The sequence below is a fragment of the Aotus nancymaae genome, unplaced genomic scaffold, assembly GCF_030222135.1.
Source record: "Aotus nancymaae isolate 86718 unplaced genomic scaffold, 86718_ANA_hifiasm-v0.15.2.pri h1tg000076l, whole genome shotgun sequence".
Lineage (NCBI taxonomy): Eukaryota > Metazoa > Chordata > Mammalia > Primates > Aotidae > Aotus > Aotus nancymaae.
This window is the reverse complement of record NW_026988491.1, coordinates 13,634,133-13,656,495: the sequence shown is the minus strand read 5'-3', so window position 1 is coordinate 13,656,495 and position 22,363 is coordinate 13,634,133. Positions and strand designations below refer to the sequence as shown.

At 55.1% G+C, this 22,363-nt stretch overlaps 1 protein-coding gene across 4 annotated transcripts in view; it reads right to left on the bottom strand.

Annotated features, from left to right (window-relative positions):
- Positions 1 to 414: 414 nt before the first annotated feature.
- The window catches only part of SYNGR1 (synaptogyrin 1), a 30,660-nt gene continuing 8,711 nt past the window's right edge, over positions 415 to 22,363 (bottom strand). Inside the window, exons 2-4 of one of the 4 annotated variants that reach the window (XM_012458993.3) lie at positions 12,419 to 12,656; positions 10,434 to 10,579; positions 415 to 4,233 (exon numbers count right to left, since the gene is read on the bottom strand). In XM_012458993.3, the coding sequence (XP_012314416.1) occupies positions 4,012 to 4,233; positions 10,434 to 10,579; positions 12,419 to 12,656 (606 nt within the window). In that variant the 3' untranslated portion in view covers positions 415 to 4,011. Of the gene's footprint in view, positions 4,234 to 8,287; positions 9,089 to 10,433; positions 10,580 to 12,418; positions 12,657 to 22,363 lie in introns of those variants that run through there. The other 3 variants (XM_012458994.3, XM_012458997.3, XM_012458996.3) reach the window with 3 other exon arrangements.

Here is a 22,363-nt window from a genome sequence, read left to right as displayed (position 1 = left end):
TCACGCCCAGGCTGGAGTGCAATGGCACGAACTCAGCTCACTGCAACCTCTGCCTCCCAGGTTCAAGCGATTCTCCTGCCTCAGCCTCCCAAGTAGCTGGGATTACAGGCATGCACCCATGCCCAAGTAATTTTTTTTGTATTTTTAGTAGAAACAGGGTTTCACCATGTCAGTCAGGCTGGTCTCGAACTCCTAACCTCAGGTGATCCACTCACCTCGGCCGCCCAAAGTGTTGGGATTACAGATGTGAGCCACTGTGCCCGGCCAATTTTACTTCTTTTTAAAAAGATAATATATTGATAGCTTCATTGTGTGATGAAGAATTAACAACGGCCTGTCTGGGGAGGCAAACGGGATGGACCGTCCAAGCCAAGCGCAGAATGAAGAACAAAGAAACACCGTGACACGCTGGCAGTCGCTGCTGGGTTCCGAGTCTTCACTTTATTACTATGTCACCGGAAGTCACCACCTTCACTTGGTTCACCACGGATGGATGGATGTCATAAAGGAGGGTGCCACGGGGCCACTGGATTCACTCGAGACTTAACCAGGTGGTGGGGGGGGCCTAGAGTGGGGGCCCAGGATGGGGACCGCCCTTCACCGCACACACACGCACACACACACACAGATATATTTGTGGAGCCTTATATTATACATCTTATATATAGAAAATATATATATTTATACTATACACAGGCAGTAACGCTGCGGGAGGGGGCCGGGGCACCGACAAGGGCTGTGCGCACCAGGGTATGGGGAGTGTCAGGCCAAGGGCATTGCTGGGAGGCAGCCGGCCCAGTCCCTCCTGGGAGGGGCGTTCCCCCTTTTGTGCTCCTTAGAGAATCAAAGGGGTCTTGGGCCAAGGTTAGGGGTCCCCCAGGGCTAACAGGCAGGGGCTCTCCGTGACATGGAGAAACCTGGGACCCTCGAGGCTTTGAAGATCAAGAATCACCAGGGAAGGATGGAGTGGGGAACTAATGTCCGTCCCCTGGGAATTAGCCTCTCCATTGACACACCCGCAGGTGGATCAGGAGCCGTGCAGGCAGGACAGTCTGTAACCACCCAGGATGAGCCAATTCAGAAAGCAGACCTGGCTCCTGAACCTCTCACTCTGCACTTGACCTTGGACAGGCTGCTGTCTCCCTGCCCCAGACTCTGCCAACTCTAAGGGTCCTTGCAGCTCTACACTTATGTCAAAGCTTTTTTCCTGGGCCCTCTCTTGTGCTTGATGGGGAGGAGGAAGCCACCCTGCAGTGTCCAGCTGCAGGAAGGCCCTTCTCCAAGGAGAGCTTTGGGAGCAAGGGAGAGAAGCAGGGGAGGGCAGCTCAGAGGAAAAAGGGATACAAGACAGAGCTGGGCCTGGGGTCCCCCAGGGGCTGTCCTCTGCCAACAGAAGGCAAGAGCTTCGCCATGAACCTTCCAAGGCAGAGTCAGAAGCCCTGGGTCCATCCAAATCCCGCCCTCCATCTCTTGCCCTCTCTCATCTCCTTCCTGGGCAGGTTTCTGCCAGAGCCCAGCCTGATGGGGATAGATCATGCCTGGGAGTGCTTCTGGGCTGTACCCGGGAAGAGTGAGGGATTCTTCGTGAGATGACTCAGCACCCCCCATTCCTGGCAGGAGTCTTGACAACTTTCCCTGCCTAGGGTGGCAGGCAGAGTCTGTAACAAACAGCCAGGATGGAGTCAAGCTTACCTGGTGCCCTGCCCTCCGGCCAAGGATTGCCAACAGCTGGCTGGCACCCAGCGAGAAACAGATGGGCAGCACCCTGAGATCTCCAAGTACCCACCAACAGGGGAGGCTTTTGGTGGAGAGTGGGTGAGGGTCAGAACATCTCACAGCCTCTTGTAGGGGGCACAGAACTTCACTTTGCCATAAACACTCCTGCACCCACTCACACCTTTGCCTTTGGCCTGGTACAGGTTTCACTCTTCAGGCCAGCAGATAACCCGCCCCCATGCTGGTCCCATTTGGGTCACTGTGGACAGGGCCCCTTCCCTGGATTGGAAAATGAAGTCAGCAACAAGTAGCTATCACTCAGCTGCCTGGGGTCCTCTCCATCACTGCTGTCCCTTGGGAGGTCTTGGACAGACCCGAGTTTAGATCTGTGTTCCACTGCCAACTCGCTTATGTTCGCGGAGCCTGTTTCCCCTCTGTTAAATGGGGACAATGATGCTACTTCTCTGATTAGGACTTCCAGCCCAACCTTAGGGATATGGAAGCAGGAACCACCCACACCCTTGGTATCCCCAGGACAGGTGCCGGATAACTGCTGAATGACTGAGCAGGTGAGGGATCGCCTACCTCTTAGGATTCTTGGAGCGGGGATGGGGGGTTGGTGGTAGAAACACCCAGCACTGGGCTTGTCCACCACCTGCTCTGCTCTGCTCCCCAGGGGACAGGTCAGTGGACACTCGGTGGACGGGGGGATGGGCCCCCAGCGCTCTCCCACACCTCTCTCCCGGTCCCTTGCGGCTCAGTGAAGAGCCCACCTTGTGCAAGAATCTACCTGCCCCCTCAGAAGAGATTATGACCTCCTCAGGCCCCATGGCCCTCTTCGTGCCTTGGGGTCACCTGCCACCCTCTCCCCTACAGCCCATGGTCTTCCCTGGGCCTCCCATGCCTCAGGGGCTCTTGCCTGTGTCGTCCTGGAGGCAGCACCTCTCCACGGCTGCAGCCCGGGAGCTGACTTGCTGATTCTGAAGGACAAGGCTGGCTCCGCAGAGGGTTTTACGGAAGGCCAAGGAAACACCTCTCATGCCCTTGGCTGCTCTAGCCCCTGAACCCTGACTGACTCCAGATGAGAGGAGAGGTGACACAGTGTCCCAGATCAGTTCTGTTTCCTGGGAGGTCACAAGGGCAGGGAATCGAGGCACCTGCTGGGCAGCTGAGGCCAAGAAACCCGGGCGTCAGGCCCAGCTTTGCCACTCACTCACCGTGACCTTGGGCCAGTCACACCCTCATCTGGGCCTCCTCATCCACCAGTCCTAGGCAAGGGCTTTGTGAGCCCTTCTAGAGGAAAGGACAGTGATCAGTCCTTTGAGACCACGAAGGGGGTTGATGGAGCTCCCTGGAACGAGTGCCAGTGGGACACTCAGAGCACAGAGCAGCACCAGGGTGAGTCCTCTCAGAGGAGGCCAAGGGCCAGGGGTAGGGCCAGGGGGATGTGGGTGGAGGGACCTGGAAGTGGGGGTGTCCCCGGGGAGGGGGAGGAACAGCTTGGGTAGAACAGGCCCTTGGCTTGCAGCAGAATCAGGGTGTCTCAAGGGGCTGAGGGCCCCAAGGCCTCCCAGAATGACAGTAACACTGAGCTGGGAAGCCCTAAGCGTGGGGATGGGGGGAGGTGGGTGGCCAGGGACAAGCATGTGGTCTGCAGTTGGGCGGCCTGGGCTTGGCCCCACCTCTATCACTAGCTGCCTGAGTGACTCTGGGCAAGGGATCTTGACCTCTCCAGACCTCAGTTTCCTCAACCATAAAATCGAGACTGTCCCGACACTCTTAGCAGGACTGCCGGAGTGGGGTGACAGCCCCCAGTGTCCTGTGGTTGTTCACATTTGCCCTATGACTGAGCCACGGTGTAGCCAAACTTCCCAGCATTATCTGGGTCTGTCTTTCCCACCGTTCTGGCCTCTGGGACCACCAAGACTTCCTCCACAGCTCATCTCTCCCCTTTCCAGAGGCCATCTCTGCCAATTTCACCACCCATGCCCAGTACAGGCTGGATGCACAGTAGGCGCTCAGGGAATGCTGATGACACAATGTATGAATGCAAACACCCCTGGCCCCCACCCACTAGGGCTCTGTGGGTCACATGCCCTGGGACATACTTGCACACACATTTAGACACCCCCCAGCACTGGACGGTCCCACCCCTGCCCTGAGCTACCCTGGACCTCAGTGGGACAAGGCAGAGGCTGATGAGGCGCTGGGCAGGGCAGCCTGGGAGGGAACGGGGGTTGGTTGTGGAGGGAGGGGACAGATTGGGGAGGGGCAGGGGCAGGCGGTCACTGTGGCTCAGTAGCCCTGCGACTGGTAGCCCTGGGGCTCGGTGTCGAAGGTGTTGGCCGGCTGCTGGTAGGTGCCGCCCATACCGGCCGGATCTGGCCCGGTGTTGGGCTCCACGTAGGGCGCGTAAGGCATGCTGGAGTCCTGGCTGGGGTCCATGTAGTCCTGGGAGAAGAGGGCCGAGTCGGCGCCAATCTGGTACCGCTGGAAGGCCAGCACGGCCTGGCCCGCCTGGGTACGAGGACCGTCAGGGACAAGGACAGGTGGGAGGGGGTGGTTAAGGGAGAGACAGACAAGAGCCCTGGGTTAGTGGTGGTTAGTTCACAGGACACAGGCAGGAGAGGGTTAAAGATCCTCAAAGTACTGAACACGAGATTGAGACTAAGCTTGGCTGTGGAGAAGGAAGGCTGCTCTCACAGTCACCTCTAGAGATGCCCAGAACCAGATCATCCAGCCAGAAAGAATCTCCGAAGCCACCTGCCCCTGTCTTCCAATCCCAGAGGTCAATCTGGGCTACTAAAAGCTCTAGATCATCATTATGTTGTGTTAAAATGGCCCAAAGGCCAACAATAGCCTCCTTAAAAAAAGTGTCTCAGCAGGACAAAGGACTGTTGGGATCTCCTAAGAGCCATTCTTTTGTCTCTCCTGCAGCTAGGCAAGGCCACGTAACTACGTTTCAGCCAATGGAGTACCCTCGTGTTCTTTGTCCCACCCTCTGACCTGATGCCTGGAATGCAGATGTGATGGCTGGAGCTCTAGTTGCCAAAAGGGACCACAAAGACCAGGAGCCAAACTGTAGGAATGAAAGATGCCTGGGTGCATCATGGTGTAACCATCATTACAGGCATGGTGGCTCATGCCTGTAATCCCACAACTCTGAAAGGACAAGGTGGGAGAATCTCTTGAGGCCAGGAGATCAAGACCAGCCTAGGCTAAAATATGTAGCTCTGGCATATTGACCATGTTGAGTTAAAGGCACTTGAAAAACAGTAGGCACAAGAACAATCTGACCTTCTTCTCGAAAGCAGGAGAGGCTGGGTGTGGTGGCTCACACCTGTAATCCCAGCACTTTGGGAAGCCAAGGCGGGCAGATCACTTGAGGTCAGGAGTTTGAGATCAGCCTGGCCAACATGGTGAGACCCCATCTCTACTAAAAATAAAAAAATTAGCTGGGCATGGTGGTGCTCGCCTGTAATCCCAGCTACTCGGGAGGTGAGGCAGGAGAATCATTTGAACCCAAGAGGTGGAGGTTGCAGTGAGCCAAGATCTCATCACTACACTCCAGCCTGGGCAACAAAGTGAGACTCCGTCTCAAAAAAAAAAAAAAACAAAAGACAAGCCTGGACAACATAACAAGACCCCATCGCTAAAAAACAAAACAAAACAAAACAAAAAAAAAACTCACACAAAAAAATTAGCCAGGCATTGTGGTGCTTCCCTGTAGTCCCAGCTACTCAGGAGGCTGCAGTGGGAGGATTGTCTGAGCCTAAGAGTTGGAGGCTGCAGTGAACTATGATCCAGCCTGGGCAACAGAATGAGACCTGTTTCTAAAAAAAACAGAAAGATGCTTGGGTAACTGAAGACCTCAGGAGCCACCATGCCAGCCCTGGACCACCTCCACAGCCTTGGATTTTGCTGAAATCACTGTTTTGTTTTGTTTTTTTTCTTTTTGAGACAGAGTTTTGCTCTTGTTGCCCAGGCTGGAGTGCAATGGTTCAATCTCGGCTCACCACAACCTCCACCTCCCGGGTTCAAGTGATTCTCCTGCCTCAGCCTCCCTAGTAGCTGGGATTACAGGCATGTACCACTGTGCCTGGCTAATTTTGTATTTTAGTAGAGATGGGGGTTTCTCCATGTTAGGCTGGTCTCGAACTCCCGAACTCAGGTGATCTGCCCGCCTCGGCCTCCCAAACTGCTGGGATTACAGACATGAACCGCTGCACCTGGCTGAAATCACTGTTATTTGGGATTTCTGTTACCTGCTGCTGAACCTAATTCTAAGTGAGAAACTGAGTTAAACAGAGTGAAACAAGTTTCAGGATCATCCGACTTGGTGGAGCATTGACTATTCAGTGTATGTTGGATCCCTAAGGGGGAACTGTGGCAAGCAACACCGCCAGCCTTGCCTGACCACTGGAGCCTCCCCGGTTTTTTTTTTTTTTTTTTTTTTTTTGAGATTGAGTTTTGCTCTGTTGCCCAGGCTGGAGTGTTATGGCGTGATCTTGCCTCACTGCAACTTCCGCCTCTACGGTTCAAGCAATTCTCTGCCCTCACCGCCTGAGTTGTAGCTGGGATTACAGGCACCCGCCACCAAGCCTGGCTAATATTTGTATTTTTAGTAGAGACGGGTTTCACCATCTTGGCCAGGCTGATCTTGAACTCCTGACCTTGTGATCCACCCGCCTCGGCCTCCCAAAGTGCTGGGATTACAGGCATAAGTCACCCCTGAAGCCTGAAGCCCAGCACCCCTTTTTTTTTTCACAGATCTCAGATGGAGAAAGACTTGTCCACAGCACACATGCATGGTTAGGAAGTTATTTTTCAATAAAAGCAATTATGTTGTTATTAAGGATAATGACACTGACCACACTGAGCTAAGTCCAAGTTTAAGTAAATCAAACTTGTCATTAGAAAAACAACTTAGAGGTTTATTGCAAAAGCCTTCTCCAGAAACCTTCCTGGCCCAGGGAATCTGCCTGTGATGGGAACATGCTGATACTCTCCAGACCCCTGTTTAGGGCTGGAAAGACTGAGCCTAGAAAAGGAAGCGCCCATGCAGAGTTACTGCTAGAACCCATCCCTAAACATGGGGCCCTACCCCTTCCCAGGTCAGGGTACCCTCAACTCCTTCCCTTTGGCCCCTGACAAGGCACTTAGTCAACCAGCAACCTAAAAGGGCCACTTAGTGAAGGGGCAGGGAGTGAATATGACTGGTGTTTTATTCCACGAAGTTCCAGAAGCCCAGTGACTGGGCATTCCCTTTTTCTTTTTTTTCTTTTGAGACAGAATCTCACTCTGTTGCCCAGGTTAGGGTGCAGTGGCACAATCTCGGCTCGCTGCAACCTCTGCCTCCTGGGTTCAAGTGATTTTCCTGCCTCAACCTCCCGAGTAGCTGGGATTACAGGTGCCTGCCACCACGCCCAGCTAATTTTTGTATTTTTAGTAGAGATGGGGTTTCACCAAGTTGGCCAGGCTGGTCTCAAACTCCTGACCTCAGGTGATCTGCCCACCTCGGTCTCCCAAAGTGCTGGGATTACAGGCGTGAGCCACCATGCCTGGCTAGGGCATTATCTTTTGATTGTACTCACTGACCAAAGCTCTGAGGGGCAGCCCTTTCTGGGAGGTGGGGGTTTAAAGCAAAGTGCCAGCGCCTTGGGAAAAAAAGCAGATCAGGTCTAAAGAAGTTTGGCTAAGGGATAAGGCGTGGCCCTCTGGGGTTTCCCACTATGTTGGTGTGGGGTCCTGGCTGCTGGAGGCTCAGATGCTGGAGCCTGTAGAAGCAAGGAGGTGAAGAGCTTCCATCCTGAGGATACTCTTGAGCCCTGGCCAGCCCACAGGGACTGACTGAATGAACCTTGACAGCAATGTCTGTAGACTCGGTTCTCCCCGAGCTCTCTGGCTCTACTATCCAAGCTGGTTTCCTGTACAGAGGCAGAGGGCTGGGGCAGATGACCCCTACTGACCCTTCTAGGATCGTCTGACTTGGCAGAGCCTTGGCTAGTCAATGTATGTTGGATCTCCAACATATATTGGGGCTGCAGGCACTCGTACTATCTCTGTGGTCGCTAAGTCGAGGCTTCATTTGGGTAACCAGCTTAAGGGGCCACAGACAGGAGCAAAGGAGAGGCTGGCTTGGTCTGCAGAGGGAGGATGGGAGTTGTGCTGAGAGTTCAGGGACCTGGAGGTCCCCTGGCCCCACTGTCTCAGAGCAGATGCCCTCTCTGCAGCGTCTCCAGCGTGCAGCAGGCAGTCTGTGTCTGCACTGAGATGCCCCCAGTGTCGGGAAGCTCACAATCAGTGTGCTCAGGTCCTGGCAGGGCTGAGGCATTGCTTTGGGGAACTGTCTGTGCTCCACCAGCCTCCTTAACTCCTGCAGAGAGTGGAGGAATGGGTGAGCTCCTGCCCAGGCAGCTGGGGGCCCCAAGGAGGAAACCTGTGTAGAATCAGAGACCAAAATCCTTTGGCGGTAAAAAGATTCATCACATGAGAATCACTCTCAAAGAAGAGATTCTGGAGGTGCCCCTGACTCTCTGGAGAAGAGAAGAGTGAATGAATGAATGAATGATGAATGAACAAAAGAGCTTACATTTATTGAGCATGCTTGTGCTCAGCCCTGTGCTGGCCTTTGTTTCACTGGCACATGGCCTTGAGAGGTTTGTCCATTATCACTCCCAGTCCAGGTAAGTGGACTGAGGCTCAGAGAGGTGCAGGGGTTTGTCAGGGTCACACAGCACATGAGAACAGAGCCAGATCAGGAGTCTTCTGATATCCTAGGCCAGACCACTCACCAGGGGGACAGTCACTCTTCACACCGCCGTGAAGGGAGAGGCTATTGCTCCACACCCACAGCTCAGCAATGGGGGTCATGAATGCCTCCAGGCAGCCTGTGTATGGGGCCACCTCCAACCCGGTAACTGCCCATGGCTGTCCGTTTGAAAGAGATTTTGATGTGTTTGTCTTCTTCTCCCTGGCCTGTGGGCTCCTGGAGCCAAAGACCCCACCTAATTCATCACTAGGCACAAAACAGCTGCTCAATAAATGTTTACTGAATGAATGAACACGTGGAGAATAAATGAAGGAGGCAGTGAAGGAATATGAGTCAGTGGAGAACCTGAATCGGTTCCTCCAGCCAGCCTTCCACTGCCCTGCATGCTCTGGCCTCCTGGACACTGCTGGCACTAGGCTGCTCCTGCAACCTCCCCACCAGGGGTGATACAGGGCTGCCGGCCTCTGTCTATGGCTGTGCCGAGGTAGGGAACAGTGTGCTGTACTCCTCCTGGAAGCTTAGGTCCTTGAATCTCTGTACGGCCAGGGCTGCGGTCATGCTCTGCCAGGAGAGAGCTGGGGTGAGGCCGGTGGGGAAGAGCTGGAGAGATGCCAGGAGGGAGGCTGGCTTCAGAGGGCCGGGCAGGCACCTGTCGGTCAGGTACTTCACACCCACGGCTAGAAATCACCCACTACTCCTCTGGGAGCCCCGCCCCTGAAATCTTCCCTGTAGGCTGGGTGGTCCCTAGTCCTGGGGCACCTTCTCTGGGCTGAGATCCCTGGGGTCACCTGATTCTTCCTTCCCAGTCGAGGACACTGAGGGCTGCAGCAGCCATGGCTGGCCCACTAGGGCCTGAACCATGGGTCTCCCCCTCCGAAAGCTCTCTTCCAATATTGTTGGGGAGATGGGTGTACCCTCAAAAAATGAATATTCAGGGGCCCTCGAAAACAGGAAGAAGTCATTCCAGGGCAGGCCAAGGAGGATGGGGGAAACAGGGAAGGCTGGTGGCCTGTATGTAGCCTCAAGGGTCTCAGTGCAGGAGGCTGAACCCAGAACTGCTGGCTGGCCCAGAGGGGAGGCAGCCGTGGGTCACGGGGAGAGCTGTTGGGATGGGGCTATGGAGCTGATGTGACCCTAGATCTCTGCAGAAGGGTGATTAGGAGAGAAGAAACACAGATGACCCAGACCAGTGGGAAAGAGGGCCCAGCCGAGCTGTTGCACTGCTGGCGCTCCAGCCTGCCAGCCCAGGGCCTGCAAAGGAGGGGTCTCTGGCCAGCTGGCCTCAGAGATGTGCTTTGTTTGACACACACAACATATTGCTTAAACTTGAATAAACTTCCAACACATCAAGATCCGATTTCATGTAAAAATTCAGACTTCTGCCTTCTCTTGGTCCCTATTCCTGCTTGGCATCCAATCTCCTTGAATCTCCACATGGAGGACAGGCACGCATGTGCCACCCGGCTCGCTCACGGCTCTCTGGCCCTGCCTGGCCCACTCGAATCTGACGTCGACACCTGTCTCCCCGAGATCCTATCCCATTTCACAGATGGGAAGACAGAGGCTAGGAAAATTAGAGGCAGCCCCGATGGGAACCAGGTCTCCTGACTCCTAGGCAGGGCTCCCTCCCAGCCTCAAACCCTGCAAGCCTCGCCTTCCTGTCCAGGCCTCTGCTTTCTTATCTGTGAAAGGGGATGATGAACACCACCCACCCAGAATGAGGGTCTGCCATCTCTAGTGACTGTGCTGCCCCCAAGGGCCACAGCCTCCTTGCTGAGGGAGGACGGCTGTGAGTGCCGCAGAGACAGGCAGGCAGAAGAGGGAGCCAGGGTGGTGTGGGCTTCCAGAGGAGGAGCAGGTCCCGGGCTAGCGCAAGGCCACCAGTCCGGGAGTTCAGTCGGGAAAGGGGGCGAGTGTGGGCTTGGTGGGCGGTAGCTGTACTCACCCAGGTGAAGATGGAGAAAAAGGAGAAGGCGATGGCGGCCCGGGCTGCGTCCGTCCCTTCGTTCAGCGGGTTGTCCTTGGGCTTGGAGACCTGCCACTGGTTGGCCAGGAAGCAGAAGCCCACGAACCAGAGGAAGGCCCAGAAGGCTGAGGGGGTCCCCAAGGCCGGGCAGAATGGGCAGTGCCACACATGGGGGAGAGGGTGAGTGGGGAGCAAATGAGAAAGCCAAGGAACGGGGACATTCAAGAGCGTATCTCCCACGCTCCCCGACCCCCAAAGGGAGAGGCCAAGGGGGTAGGGGAAGAGAGAGGGGAGCCAAGAGAAGGTGCAGGTGAGAAGAGAGAAGCCAGTCAGATGCAGGGGGAAGGGGCCACAGACAGGGCAGGGCCAGGGCCAGACAGAGAAGAGCCACGGGCAGTGAGAGGGGAGGACGGAGGGAGAGACAGAGAGAAGGCAATCAACTCAGGCCGCATTTCTCCAGTCTCTGCCAAACCCCCATCTCAGCCACACCCCTGACGTTGGCCCCCCACCCCCGCCGTCCACCCCTGATGCCTGCAGCTCTGCAGCAGGAAGACCCCAATCCCTAGACCCCACCCTGCTAGAGGCTTCCAGACAAATGAGGTGGGGGAAGGAGGATGAGGCTGGGGCAAAGATGGCAGCTTGGCTGGGTGGGTCTGGGCTTCGACTTCTTTTTTTTTTTTAATTTTCATTTGAGACGGAGTCTCACTCTGTCACCCAGGCTGGAGTGCAGTGGTGGCGATCTCGGCTCACCGCAACCTCCACCTCCGGGGTTGAAATGATTGTCCTGCCTCAGCCTCCTGAGTAGCTGGGATTATAGGCACACACCACCACGCCTGGCTAATTTTTGTATTTTTAGTAGAGACGGGGTTTCATCATGTTGGTCAGGCTGGTTCTCAAACTCCTGACTTCGTGATCCTCTCGCCTCAGCCTTCCAAAGTTCTGGGATTACAGGTGTGAGCCACCATGCACAGCTGGGCTTTGACTTCTAACATGCTGCAGCATGATAAACCACAGAGCCCCAGGTTTATCAAGGGGCCCACTGAGAGCTAAGCCTGGGGTGGTCAGCAGCGGGAGCCTCACGGCCACACAATCACCTGTGGGTGCCCAGGTCTCTCCAGAGAAACCCAGACCTGCTCAGGGCAAGGCGTGCATCTGCCAAGCGGGTAGGGCACCCACCTGGGGCCAGCCCACCTTCCAGAGGCACTGCCAGGGAACCCTGAGGCTCTGTGGAAGTTTGAGAACCACTCATTTAGCTCTAGTTCCTTCTAGAACTAGGCCTCATGGGCTGCCTTCAGCCTGGCTTATCCTGAAACCTCCAGGCTTAGAACTAGGAGGTGGTCCCAGTCCAGGGACCCAAGCCTCAGAACAGCAAGGCTGAAGCCTAGGGTTCTGACCCCTGGCTGAGAGCATCCACCAATCAGATTCCTGGAACTCACGGGGCAGAGATCAGCGTCCCTCTGCCAAAGGCTGCTTCTGAAGGGCAAAGGGCAGCATGTCAGGTTGGCTCCATAGGTCCAGGCCCTGGTCCTGCCCAGGTCTGGCTGGGAGGGCAGGGAAGGGTAAGGCTCCAGGGCCCCTGTTGCCAACTGGGCACCCAGTCACCACCTTGCTCAGTCCTCATGAAGCTGCCCCAGAGAGGTGGCACAGAAAAGGCCACTGAAGCATGGGCCAACCCACGAGGGCTGGCACATGCCCAGCGCCATTCATGGTCCCTTAGACTAGAAGGAACTAGAATCCCATCCGTGCTCCCTGCCCGGGGGCAGCATGGGTTATTTTGGGGTCCTAGGCCCTGCCCTGGTCCCATCCTCCCTGTTGCCAACCATGTGACCCTGAGTCTGTCTCTTCACCCGCCTGCACCTCATTTCCTCATCTGGAAGATGGGGAGAAGGTTGGTGGCTGTCTCCCATGGCCGGGACAGCCCTCTGCAGACTCCGTGTAGGGGGCACCCGCTGGGCGGGGCTCACCCGAGACTCCGATGTCAGACAGGACGGCTTTCTTGCGGTCCTTGACGCTGCTGATCTGCGGGAAGTACACGTCCAGGGCCAGGTACAGCAGGCAGGTGAGGAAGGCGAGCACACCCACGGTCACACCGTAGCTGCAAGCGTTGGGGTTCCGGTTGTAGATGCAGAACTCCTCCTCCTCAGAGGCGCTGTTGAGGTAGCCCTCGTTCACGATGGAGCCGAACACCACTATAGAGAACAGCTGTGGGGGTGGGGGACACGCCTTAGACCTGGGCAGACCCCTGCCTGACACCACCCAGGGGATGGGGAGGCTGCCACCCTCTCCTGCTGCCTGCCCCTCCGTGAGCCACAAGGCATTTCAGAGGGGGGTGCCCAGAGAGGGAGGGCAACTTGCTTGGGTCACATAGCGCAGGTGGGGGTCAATCACTTCCTTTCTCAGCCACAGGCACTGAGGACCCTCTGACCACAAATGTGGCCCCTTCTACCACCCCTCAGCCAGGTACTAAATGTCCTCCCAGGCCCTGACACCAAGATGTCCTGGGACTAGACTGACCCCTGAAGAACAAGGAGCCACAGTGGGCCCTCCTGGGCTGTGAACCTGCCCAGCCCCCACCCCCAGGCTGACTCCTCCAGATGCTGGCATGCGCCTGGCCCCATCTTGTGTTTCCCTTCCCTCTGCAGAGCCGTGGGCTGGCCTGGGGTCTCAGGCCCCTACCCAGGCCTGTCAAATGGATGGAGTGATGAATGAAAAAATAACAGTGGACCAGGTGCAGTGGCTCATGCTTGTAATCCTAGCACTTTGGGAGGCCAAGGCAGGAGGATCACTTGAGCTCAGGAATTTGAGACCAGCCTGGGAAACATGGCAAAACCCCGCCTCTACTAAAAATACAAAAATTAGCCAGGTATAGTGGTGTGTGCCGATAGTCCCAGCTGCTAGGGAAGATGAGGGGGAGGATTGAGCCCAGGAGGTGGAGGTTGTAGTGAGCCAAGATCATGCCACTGCACACCAGCCCGGGTGACAGAGAGAGGCTCTGTCTCAAAAAAAAAAAATCTATCTATGTGTGTGTGAGAATGTGTATACGTGTGTGTGTGTATATATAAAATAACAATGGACACAATCCTACCAGGTACAGGGCACCCTGCATGTTCCCAAGGGTGTTACACATGTGATCTCACTGCCCTGCCCCCCTACGATATGGCAAGAAGTGATGGGATATCACTTCTGAGAGTAAGTGACAAAGGATTTCTACTTCCTTCTTACTCGTCCTCCCCTCCCCGACTCCCTGCTTGCTCTGTTGAAAGCTGTTGTGTTTTGAGCTACCCTTTGGAAAGACCTGAACTGAGAGACGTCTTCAGCCAACTGCCCACAAGGAACTGAGCCCCTCAGTCCAACACCTACAAGGGATTGAATCCTGCCAATATCATGTCAGTGAGCTTAAGAATGGATCCACCCAGGCTGGGTGCAGTGGCTCACACCTGTAATCCTAGCACTTTGGGAGGCCGAGGTGGGCAGATCATGAGGTCAAGAGATCAAGACCATCCTGGTCAACATGGTGGAACCCGTCTCTACCAAAAACGCAAAAATTAGCTGGGCGTGGTGGTGCGCGCCTGTAGTCCTAGCTACTCGGGAGGCTGAGGCAGGAGACTCGCTTGAATCCGGGAGGCAGAGGTTGCAGTGAGCAGAGATCGTGCCACTGCACTCCAGTGTGGGGGATAGAACAAGACTCTGTCTCAAAAAAAGAAAAAAGGCAGGTCGGGCGTGGTGGATCAGGCCTGTAATCCCAGCACTTTGGGAGACTGAGGTGAGTGGATCACTTTAGGACAGGAGTTCAAGACCAGCCTGGCCAACACGGTGAAACCCTGTCTCTACCAAACATACAAAAAAATGGGCTGGGTGTGATGGCGCATGCCTATAATGCCAGCTATTTGGAAGGCTGAGATAGGAGAATTGCTTGAACTTGGGAAGTGGAGGTTGCAGTGAGCCTTGATCATGCCATTGTACTCCAGCCTGGGCGACAGAGCAAGACATCATCTCAAAAAAAAAAAAAAAAAAAAAGTTTAGAGACCACTGAGTTAGGACGCCGTGGGTAAAAGGGATTCTGACGTAAATGTGCACAGAAGATGAACGGAGACACAAAGCCTGGTACATCCGTATACTGGATAACTGTTCAGCCATGAAAAGGAACCACCAGCCTGGGCAACGTTGTAAAACTGCATCTCTACAAAAATTAGGTGGGTATGGTGGCATGCACCTGTGGTCCCAGCTACTTGGGGGAATGAAGTGAGAGGATTGCTTGAGACTGGGAGTTTGAGACTAGCCTGGGCAATATAGCAAAACCCCATGTCTATAATAAATAAATTGTAAATTATAAAAAAGAAAAAAAAAATGTACCCTGAATTATACAACATTAAAATGGTATGTTATGCAAACTGGGCACAATAAAAAAAGGATTCTGAAGCTGCGTCCTGGTTCAGCCATGGCACAGAGGTGGGCAGTGGTGGCCCGTGAGCCACCATTTGCCAGTCCTGATTTGGGAAGACCCCATGACCATGAGACTTCAGACCCATGAGGGCATCAGGGCCCACAGCTCTGCCTGCCACAGGCTCTGCAGCCTCACCATCACCTCTCTGAAGCAGGCAGGGCTATTTATACTGTCCCCAATTGATAGAGTAGAAAAACTAAGGCTCAGAAAGAGAAAGGGGCACTGTTGTCGGCAGCAGAGGCTGAACTTGAACCTAGGCCTCCTGATTCCCAGAGCTGTGTTCTTTTCTACCTGGCCAAGCTGCCTCTCAGCCTCGGGTGGGCCCTGAAGAAGGGGTGGAATTTACTCCCAGAGATCCCAGGGATCGAGCAGAGAGGCCAGCAGGGAGGAAGGCCTGGAGGGCAGCCTCAGTGTGACTGGGGATCAGGCAGCACAACTGAGTCCCAAGTCTGGTGCTCAGAGGCACAGTGGGGAGCACCTTTGAAGTTAGGACTTAAGAGCCATTGTCAAGGGGGCTCCTGGGCTACTGAGAAACCAAGACAAGCAAGGCAGATTCTGAACACTGGGAGATGTGCAGTACATGGCCAGCTGCCTAGGCTGTGTACTGCACAACTCCAGGGACTGCTAGTCACACAGCCCCTTGCACCTGTGTACTGCCACAAGTCTAAGGCTCCTACCAGAAAACTGTCAGGTTGGGAATCTGAGGCCCAGTCCTGGATGCCACCAAAGCAGAACAGAAAAGGCTCCTGATCAGAAAGAGACTTCAGACACTGAGGAGTCATACAGACCTGCCGATTCAGATCCAAGGCCTGCTGCTTATGCTGGGTGGCCTCAGGCAAGTGACTTAGCCTCTCTGAGCCTCAGATTGGTCCTCTGTAAAAATTAACATCCCCTCTGGGGCTGATGGGAGAATTAGAGCAAGTACCCAGAGCAGAGCAGTGCCTTGTAGGAGCTTCGTAAGGTTCATTTCCTCTCTAGAGGCCCCAGAAAAGAAGGAATAACACCAGGAAGGGCCCTCTGGAATCCTTCCTAACAGACACGTGCTCCCGGGGCCAGAGGAGACCCCGCTGCTGCCAGTGCTGAATATAAGTGTGGATCCCCTTCCAAAAACAGAACAATATCAGGCTCTCCAAAAACAGAGACGAGGTGGGAGGGGAAATAGGCAGGCAGAAGCCTGGGCCCTGGGGACAGCAGAGGAGGAGTCATTATGACTGGCCCTCTTGGGAGACAGAGGCAGGCAGTCCTTAGAGAGGCCGGGAGGAAAGTGCTGGAGAGGATGTGTCTCCAAGAGGGTGCAGAGTAAGAGCAAAACAGCATCACTGGAGGGACCGGGTGGGGCCCCAGGGCCCCAGCAGACATCCGCCTCAGTCAGGCATTCATCACAGGTCACAAGTTTCTCGGCTCTGGGCACTGCGCTGGGAGGGGCACTACTATGGAGAGAGAAGGCTGTGGTGGTAAAGTGAAGACAAGCTGCCCAGCCAGGAGCTACGGCAGCACCCAGGGGAGGGACGAGGGGCCTGAGGCTGGTGCAGGCAGTGGCGCGACGGGGAAAAGTGGGTGCTGAATATCCTTCGAAAGTAGAACCACCAGAATCTGCAGAAAGACTGACATGGGGAGTGAGAGGAGGAGAGGAGAAGCTGGGAATGGTGGCTCACGCCTGTGATCCCAGCACTTTGGGAGGCAGAGGCAGGTGGATCATTTGAGCCCAGGAGTTTGAGACCAGCCTGAGCAACACAGTGAACCCCTGTCTCTAAGAAAAATACAAAAATCAGCCGGGCAGAGGCTGAGGCTGGAGGATTGCTTGAGCCCAGGAAGTGAAGGCTGCAGTGAGCTCGGATCGCACCACTACGCTCCAGCCTGGGGGACAGAGGGAGATCCTGTCTCAAAAAAGAAAAAAAAAAAAAAAGAAGAGGCCAAGCGCAGTGGCTCATGTCTGTAATCCCAACACTTTGGGAGGCTGAGGTGGGCAGATCACTTGAGGTCAGGAGTTTGAGACCAGCCTGGCCAACATGGTGAAACCTCGTCTCTACAAAAATACAAAAATTAGCTAGGCGTGGTGGTGCGCGCCTGTAATCCCAGCTACCCGGGAGGCTGAGACAATGCGCTTGTAATCCCACCTACTTGGGAGGCTGAGACAGAAGAATTGATCGACCCGGAAGGCGGAGGTTGTGGTGAGCCGAGATCGTGCCACTGGACTCCAGCCTGCGATAGAGTGTGGCTCCATCTCAAAAAAAAAAGAAAGAAAAAAGAAAAGAGCAGGTTGGGGACTGAGTCATGGAATTTAGGCTCAATGATAATGAGGAGCAGAGCCGTCCCCTGCAGATGCCACATCCCCTGCAGCCTGCTGATCCACAAGTAGGGAAACTGAGGCTCAGGGGAGGGAAGGAACATCGCAGAGGACACAGATCCAGTCCCTTGCAGTCTCCTGAACTCCCTGCAGGACTGTCAATTGCCCTCTGCGATAAGGGTTTAACTTCTCCATTTAGCTGCCATCCCCCACCCCAAGTGGGAGCTCCCCCAAAACGCGATACAAGCCTCAGGTTTCTGCTCCTCAGCCACTCATAGTACACAGGAGGAGGAACAGAGGCTTGCCCAGGGCCTGCTGTGTGCCAGGAAAGGTATGTTCTGACTCCACCAGCTCAATATTCTTATTCCCATTTTGGAGCCGCTTCTAGGGACCTGCCCAGTCTCCCAGCTGGGCAGGAGTGGAGTTGAGGCTTGAACCTGAGTCTACTGGATCCAAAGCTGGTGCCCTGTGCCAGGCAGCATCCCTGGGTCACTTGCTAAGGCCAGATCGGCAGGGACGGCAAGGGGCACACAGAGCAGCCGCAAGGAGCCACTGGAGAACCGGAAATGAAACCAGAATGAAATTCCACACTGGCCACAGCAGCCGAGACACCAAGGGAAATTCTTCCAACAAGCGGATCTGCGGCTGGGAAGGGAGATAGGTCTTCAGCGGCAGAGACAGAGGCCCGGAAACAAGAGAGGATGGAGGGCAATGGCCAACGGAGGACCCAGGTCACCAGCAAGCAGAGGAAAAACAAGCTTCCTTCGAGCTAAAGCAAACGCTAAAAAAAGGCACCAAGGTAAACCTGCCAAGCCTCTTTGGTTTTTTTCCGCCCTCTTTAAAATCCAATCCTGAGTCTTTTTTAAAAACGGATTCCAGATGGTGCTTGGTGGAGATCTATGTCAAACTCAGAAAAACAAATCAGAAGGAATCTCAGAATCTTGGATTTCAGGATCCTGGGCTACTAGATTCAGAGACACATAGAAACAGAGACCCCAGAAGCACCAAGTCCTCTGTGGCCTACCCTGGTCTCATCTGTCCCCTTCCCCGCCCTATGTAGCCACCCCAGAGGGCTGAGGGTGGCTGGTGTCCTCAGGCTGTCTGATAATTCTGCACCTGCCTTCCTACCTTCTTCATCTTCAACGGGAGCGAACTCCTTCTCACCCTCCCAATGCTGCTGGGATACGGTGACTCCCAGACACCTTCAGGGACACCCCACTTCCCAGTTACTCTTTCCCATCCTGAGCCTCGGGCACTCCTGGCTGGGACCTATTTGCAAGTCTGTCTCCACCCTGAGACCCGGAACCAGCCCTCAGCCTCCTCGGGACCTGGTGCCAATGGAAGAAGGCACCTAAATCATCTCATTTAATCCTCATCAAAATCTGCAAAGAAGAAACAAACCAAAAATCATCCTCACAAAGCAGTCTTATACTTAGACCATTTCACAGGCAGGGAGGCTAAGGCTCAGAGAGGCCTCGCCTCTGGCTGGCCCACAGCAGGTAAGTGGGGAACCAGCCTCATATCCAGGCTTGCTCCTCCAGCCCCTCAATGAGCTCTGTGTCCAGCTGCCTACCCATGAAGGATCGAATTCCAGAATCCCAAACTAAGGGCAGCATGAGACCAGGGAGGGACGCCTGCTGGTCCCGAGCCCTGTGTCCCACAGTGCAAAAGGCCCTGGGCCCACTTTACTTGAGAGACCAGATAATATCTCCTCTCCACAGACAGACCAACCAGGGCGTGCTCAGGACCCACTGCAGGGCATCAGCTAATGAAGGCTCGGGGCCAGCTGTGCCCAGCCAGCATGGAGGTGGCTGAGATCACTGTTGCGCTGCCAGGAACCTCCCAGAGGCCTGGTTTTAAATGTCGTTAGACAAATGCTGGCTTTCCCCAGATAAGCTGCAGAGAGATGACATCTGGCGCCCATGGCACTCTGTCCTCCCAGCTCAAATGGAACTGTCTACCTCGCCCTGCGTAGGAACATGTGTTCCTGAGCTGCGCCGCTCAGGGGAGCCCTGCTCCCTGCCCTGTCGATGCCCAGGTGGCTGACACCACCACAGCCTCCTCTCCAGCCTCCTCCAGGCAGTCCACAGGCAGCAGCCAGGGGGATCTCACCCACTCCAAACCTCAACAGTCCCTCCATTGGCTGAAGATAAAGTCCATCACCCTAGAATGGCCCTGAGGTCCCCCTGCTTGGGCCGTAAGTTCTGCCTCCAGGGTTCCAGGCTCTCTCAGCCCCCCAGTGACCTTAGCCTTGCACCAGCTGCTGGGCCCAGCCCTGGCTCACACTCGACCCCTCCATCCAGTCCGACAGTCGGGCCTGCTGCTTCAACCTCCTCCCAAAACTGTCAAGTCCCTCCACCCTGGGGCAGGCCACGGTCGCCACTCTGCAGGCAATGACAGGAGCCCATATGTCCACGTGCACACCCACACTCTGTCCCCTCACAGCAGCCAGACAATCCCTTTAAACCCAAGCCAGGTCATGTCACCCCCCAGCTCTAGACCCTTGGATCGATGCTTGCCCACTGCTCCCTGCCCAGGCAAAGATCTTCCCCCACCCCGGGGTCCTGCCTGCCTCTGAAACTTTCCCCAATACTCTCCTCCCAACCCCTCCTGAGTTCATTCCTGCCGCAGGGCCTTTGTACTCAGCTCTTCCCTCTGCCTGGGATGCCTGTCTTTCTCCAGATCTCCCCTCAGCTGGCTCCTCAACATCCACATCTCAACGCAAAAGACACCTCACCGGAGAAGCCCTCCAGACCAGACTCCCAGATCTAAAGTATTCTCCAGTGCCTCGATTAATTTTCTCAGTAACATCACTATATAACTTCTTTCCTGTTTGTTAGTTCAGTTGTTGGGTGTATGTCTGTTCCTCAGACCCAGGGAGAGAATCAGGAAAGGTTTCAAGGGGAGCAGACAGAAAGACTGACAGTCAGGGAGGCCCAGGCAGCATGGGGGGCAGGAGAATGATCCCTTCCTCAGCATCCTTGGCTGGCACCTTTGCTTGCACACCCCTGTGCACAGGGAGCTCACTCCCTGGAAAGGAGGCTGCCGAGTCCTCTCCCCACCAGCTGAACCCAGCCTTCCTGCCCACGTCCCGGTGCAGGCATCCATCCTGCCTCCTGGGGAAAGGCTGAGGGAAGAAAGGAGCAGTTAGGCTTTGAGAAACAAGTCAGGCTGCCCTGGGCCCCCCTTTGCAGGAACGGCGCCTTGCCTCCCCACCCACGGTCATGTGAGGAAAACGGCTGAAGCCACATGGACACATGATGGATGCTGGGCAGCCTCTTGGCTTCCTGAAGAGCCTTGCTGGGGCATAGGCGGGGGTGGGGCAGGTGGGGCTGTGGGCCCCTTCCCCCACCCCTGCCTCACCCTGGGTTGTGCAGCCTTGGAAGTGACCTGCTGGGGATTAGGAGTAATCTCTGCAAGCTGTCCCCGATCAGTGGTGGGGGTGGAGTGGGCTCTGCTGGGCAGGACCTGAGCGAGCAGACCCCTGTCTCCCCAGGGCGCTGAGGCTGGGCCAGCGTAATCTGCAGGCCCCTCCCTCTTTTCAGAATGCCCCATGTTCCTCTCCTCTGGCTGAGTAACCTCAAAGGGGCCTTGGAGTCTCATGAAAAAGGGCGAAATTGGTCGGGCATGGTGGCTTACGACTGTAATCCCAGCTATGCAGGAGGCCGAGGCAGGAGGATCACTTGAACCCAGGAGTTTGAGACCAGCCTGGGGAACATAGTGAGACCCTGTCTCTACAAAAAAAAAAAAAAAAAAAAAAAAAAAAAAAAACAGAAAGAGAGAAAGAAAGAAACGAAGACCCAGAGAGGGGTTGCTTGACTGGCCCAGGGCCTCATTCTCAGTAGCAGAAGTATCTGGACCGCCATCCCCATAACCCTTCTTCCCCCAGGGTCTTCTTCACCCCAGGTCTTGCCACCTCTGCCCTTTCAGAGGCAGGGTAGAGGTGCACGGGGGAAACATTACCACCTGGAAAGGGGTGTAAATGCCAACCAAACACTGCAGAGCCCTTCAGGGCTAGACCTCATTTATATCCCCAAAGACCCCTGGGGTAGGCACTGCTGTACCCATTTTACAAATGTGGCCACTGAGGCTCTGTGAGGTCTCTCAGTTGGTAAGAAGGGCAGGGTTGGCTGGATGTGGTGGCTCATGCCTATAATCCCAGTACTTAGGGAAGCAGAAGTGGGTGGATGACTCGAGGTCAGGAGTTCGAGGCCAGCCTGGCCAACGTGGTGAGACCCCGTATCTACTAAAAATATTTTTAAAAATTAACCGGGCGTGGTGGTGGGTGCCTGTAATCCCAGCTACTCGAGAGGCTGAAGCAGAAGAATCACCTGAACCTGGGAGGCGGAAGCTGCAGTAAGTTGGGATCATGCCACTGTACTCCAGCCTGGGTGACAGAGTAAGACTCTGCCTCAAAAAAAAAAAAAAAAAGAGAGAAGGACGGGGTTCACCATCTGGTTCTGTCTGCTTTTCCTCATCCCAGTGCCTGCCTTGGCCCTGCCAGTCCCTGCCTGCCTGATGTGTTTGATTTCTCTCCTTCTGTGCAAATTCCAGGTCATCAGGGAAATAATCTGGTCGAAGGCCCAGAAGGGGAAAGAGATTTTTTGAGATTTCTGTCTGCCATCCCCACAGAGTCCAAGGGAAGCAGGGAGAAGAGCTCAAGCTTGGGAGAATCCAGGAAGCCTTCACGGGGAGGTGACACTGGAGCAGGGCCCTGAAGGCGGGGGGACTTGAATGAGAACAGAGACAGGAGGAGGACAGGTCAGTGCGGTTGCCGCCTCATCCATCCATATGTGGGGCCCTTAAGAGATGCGTGGAACAAGCCTAGCCCTGGGGATATGACAGATGCCATTCTCGCCCCTCAAGTATACACCCAGCAGGGGTGACAGCCTCGTCTCTGCTCTGCCAGGCCTTTCAGCCTTTGCCCATGCTGTTCCTCCTTCCCCCTTCGCTGCCTGGCTGGCTCCCTGCTCTCATCTCAACACTGGTGTCACCTGCCTGTCCCTCTCTAGGGGTCTGTGCTCACCTCCATATTTTAACTGGCTTCCGCCACCTTTCCCTCCACTAGACTGTAAGCTCTCCCTACAGACCAGGCACCTCATCCGCCTGTGCTCAGCATGCATATTAAAGAGAGGACGAACAGGGTGAGGGTGTCCACATTCTGCGGCTGTTTGGATT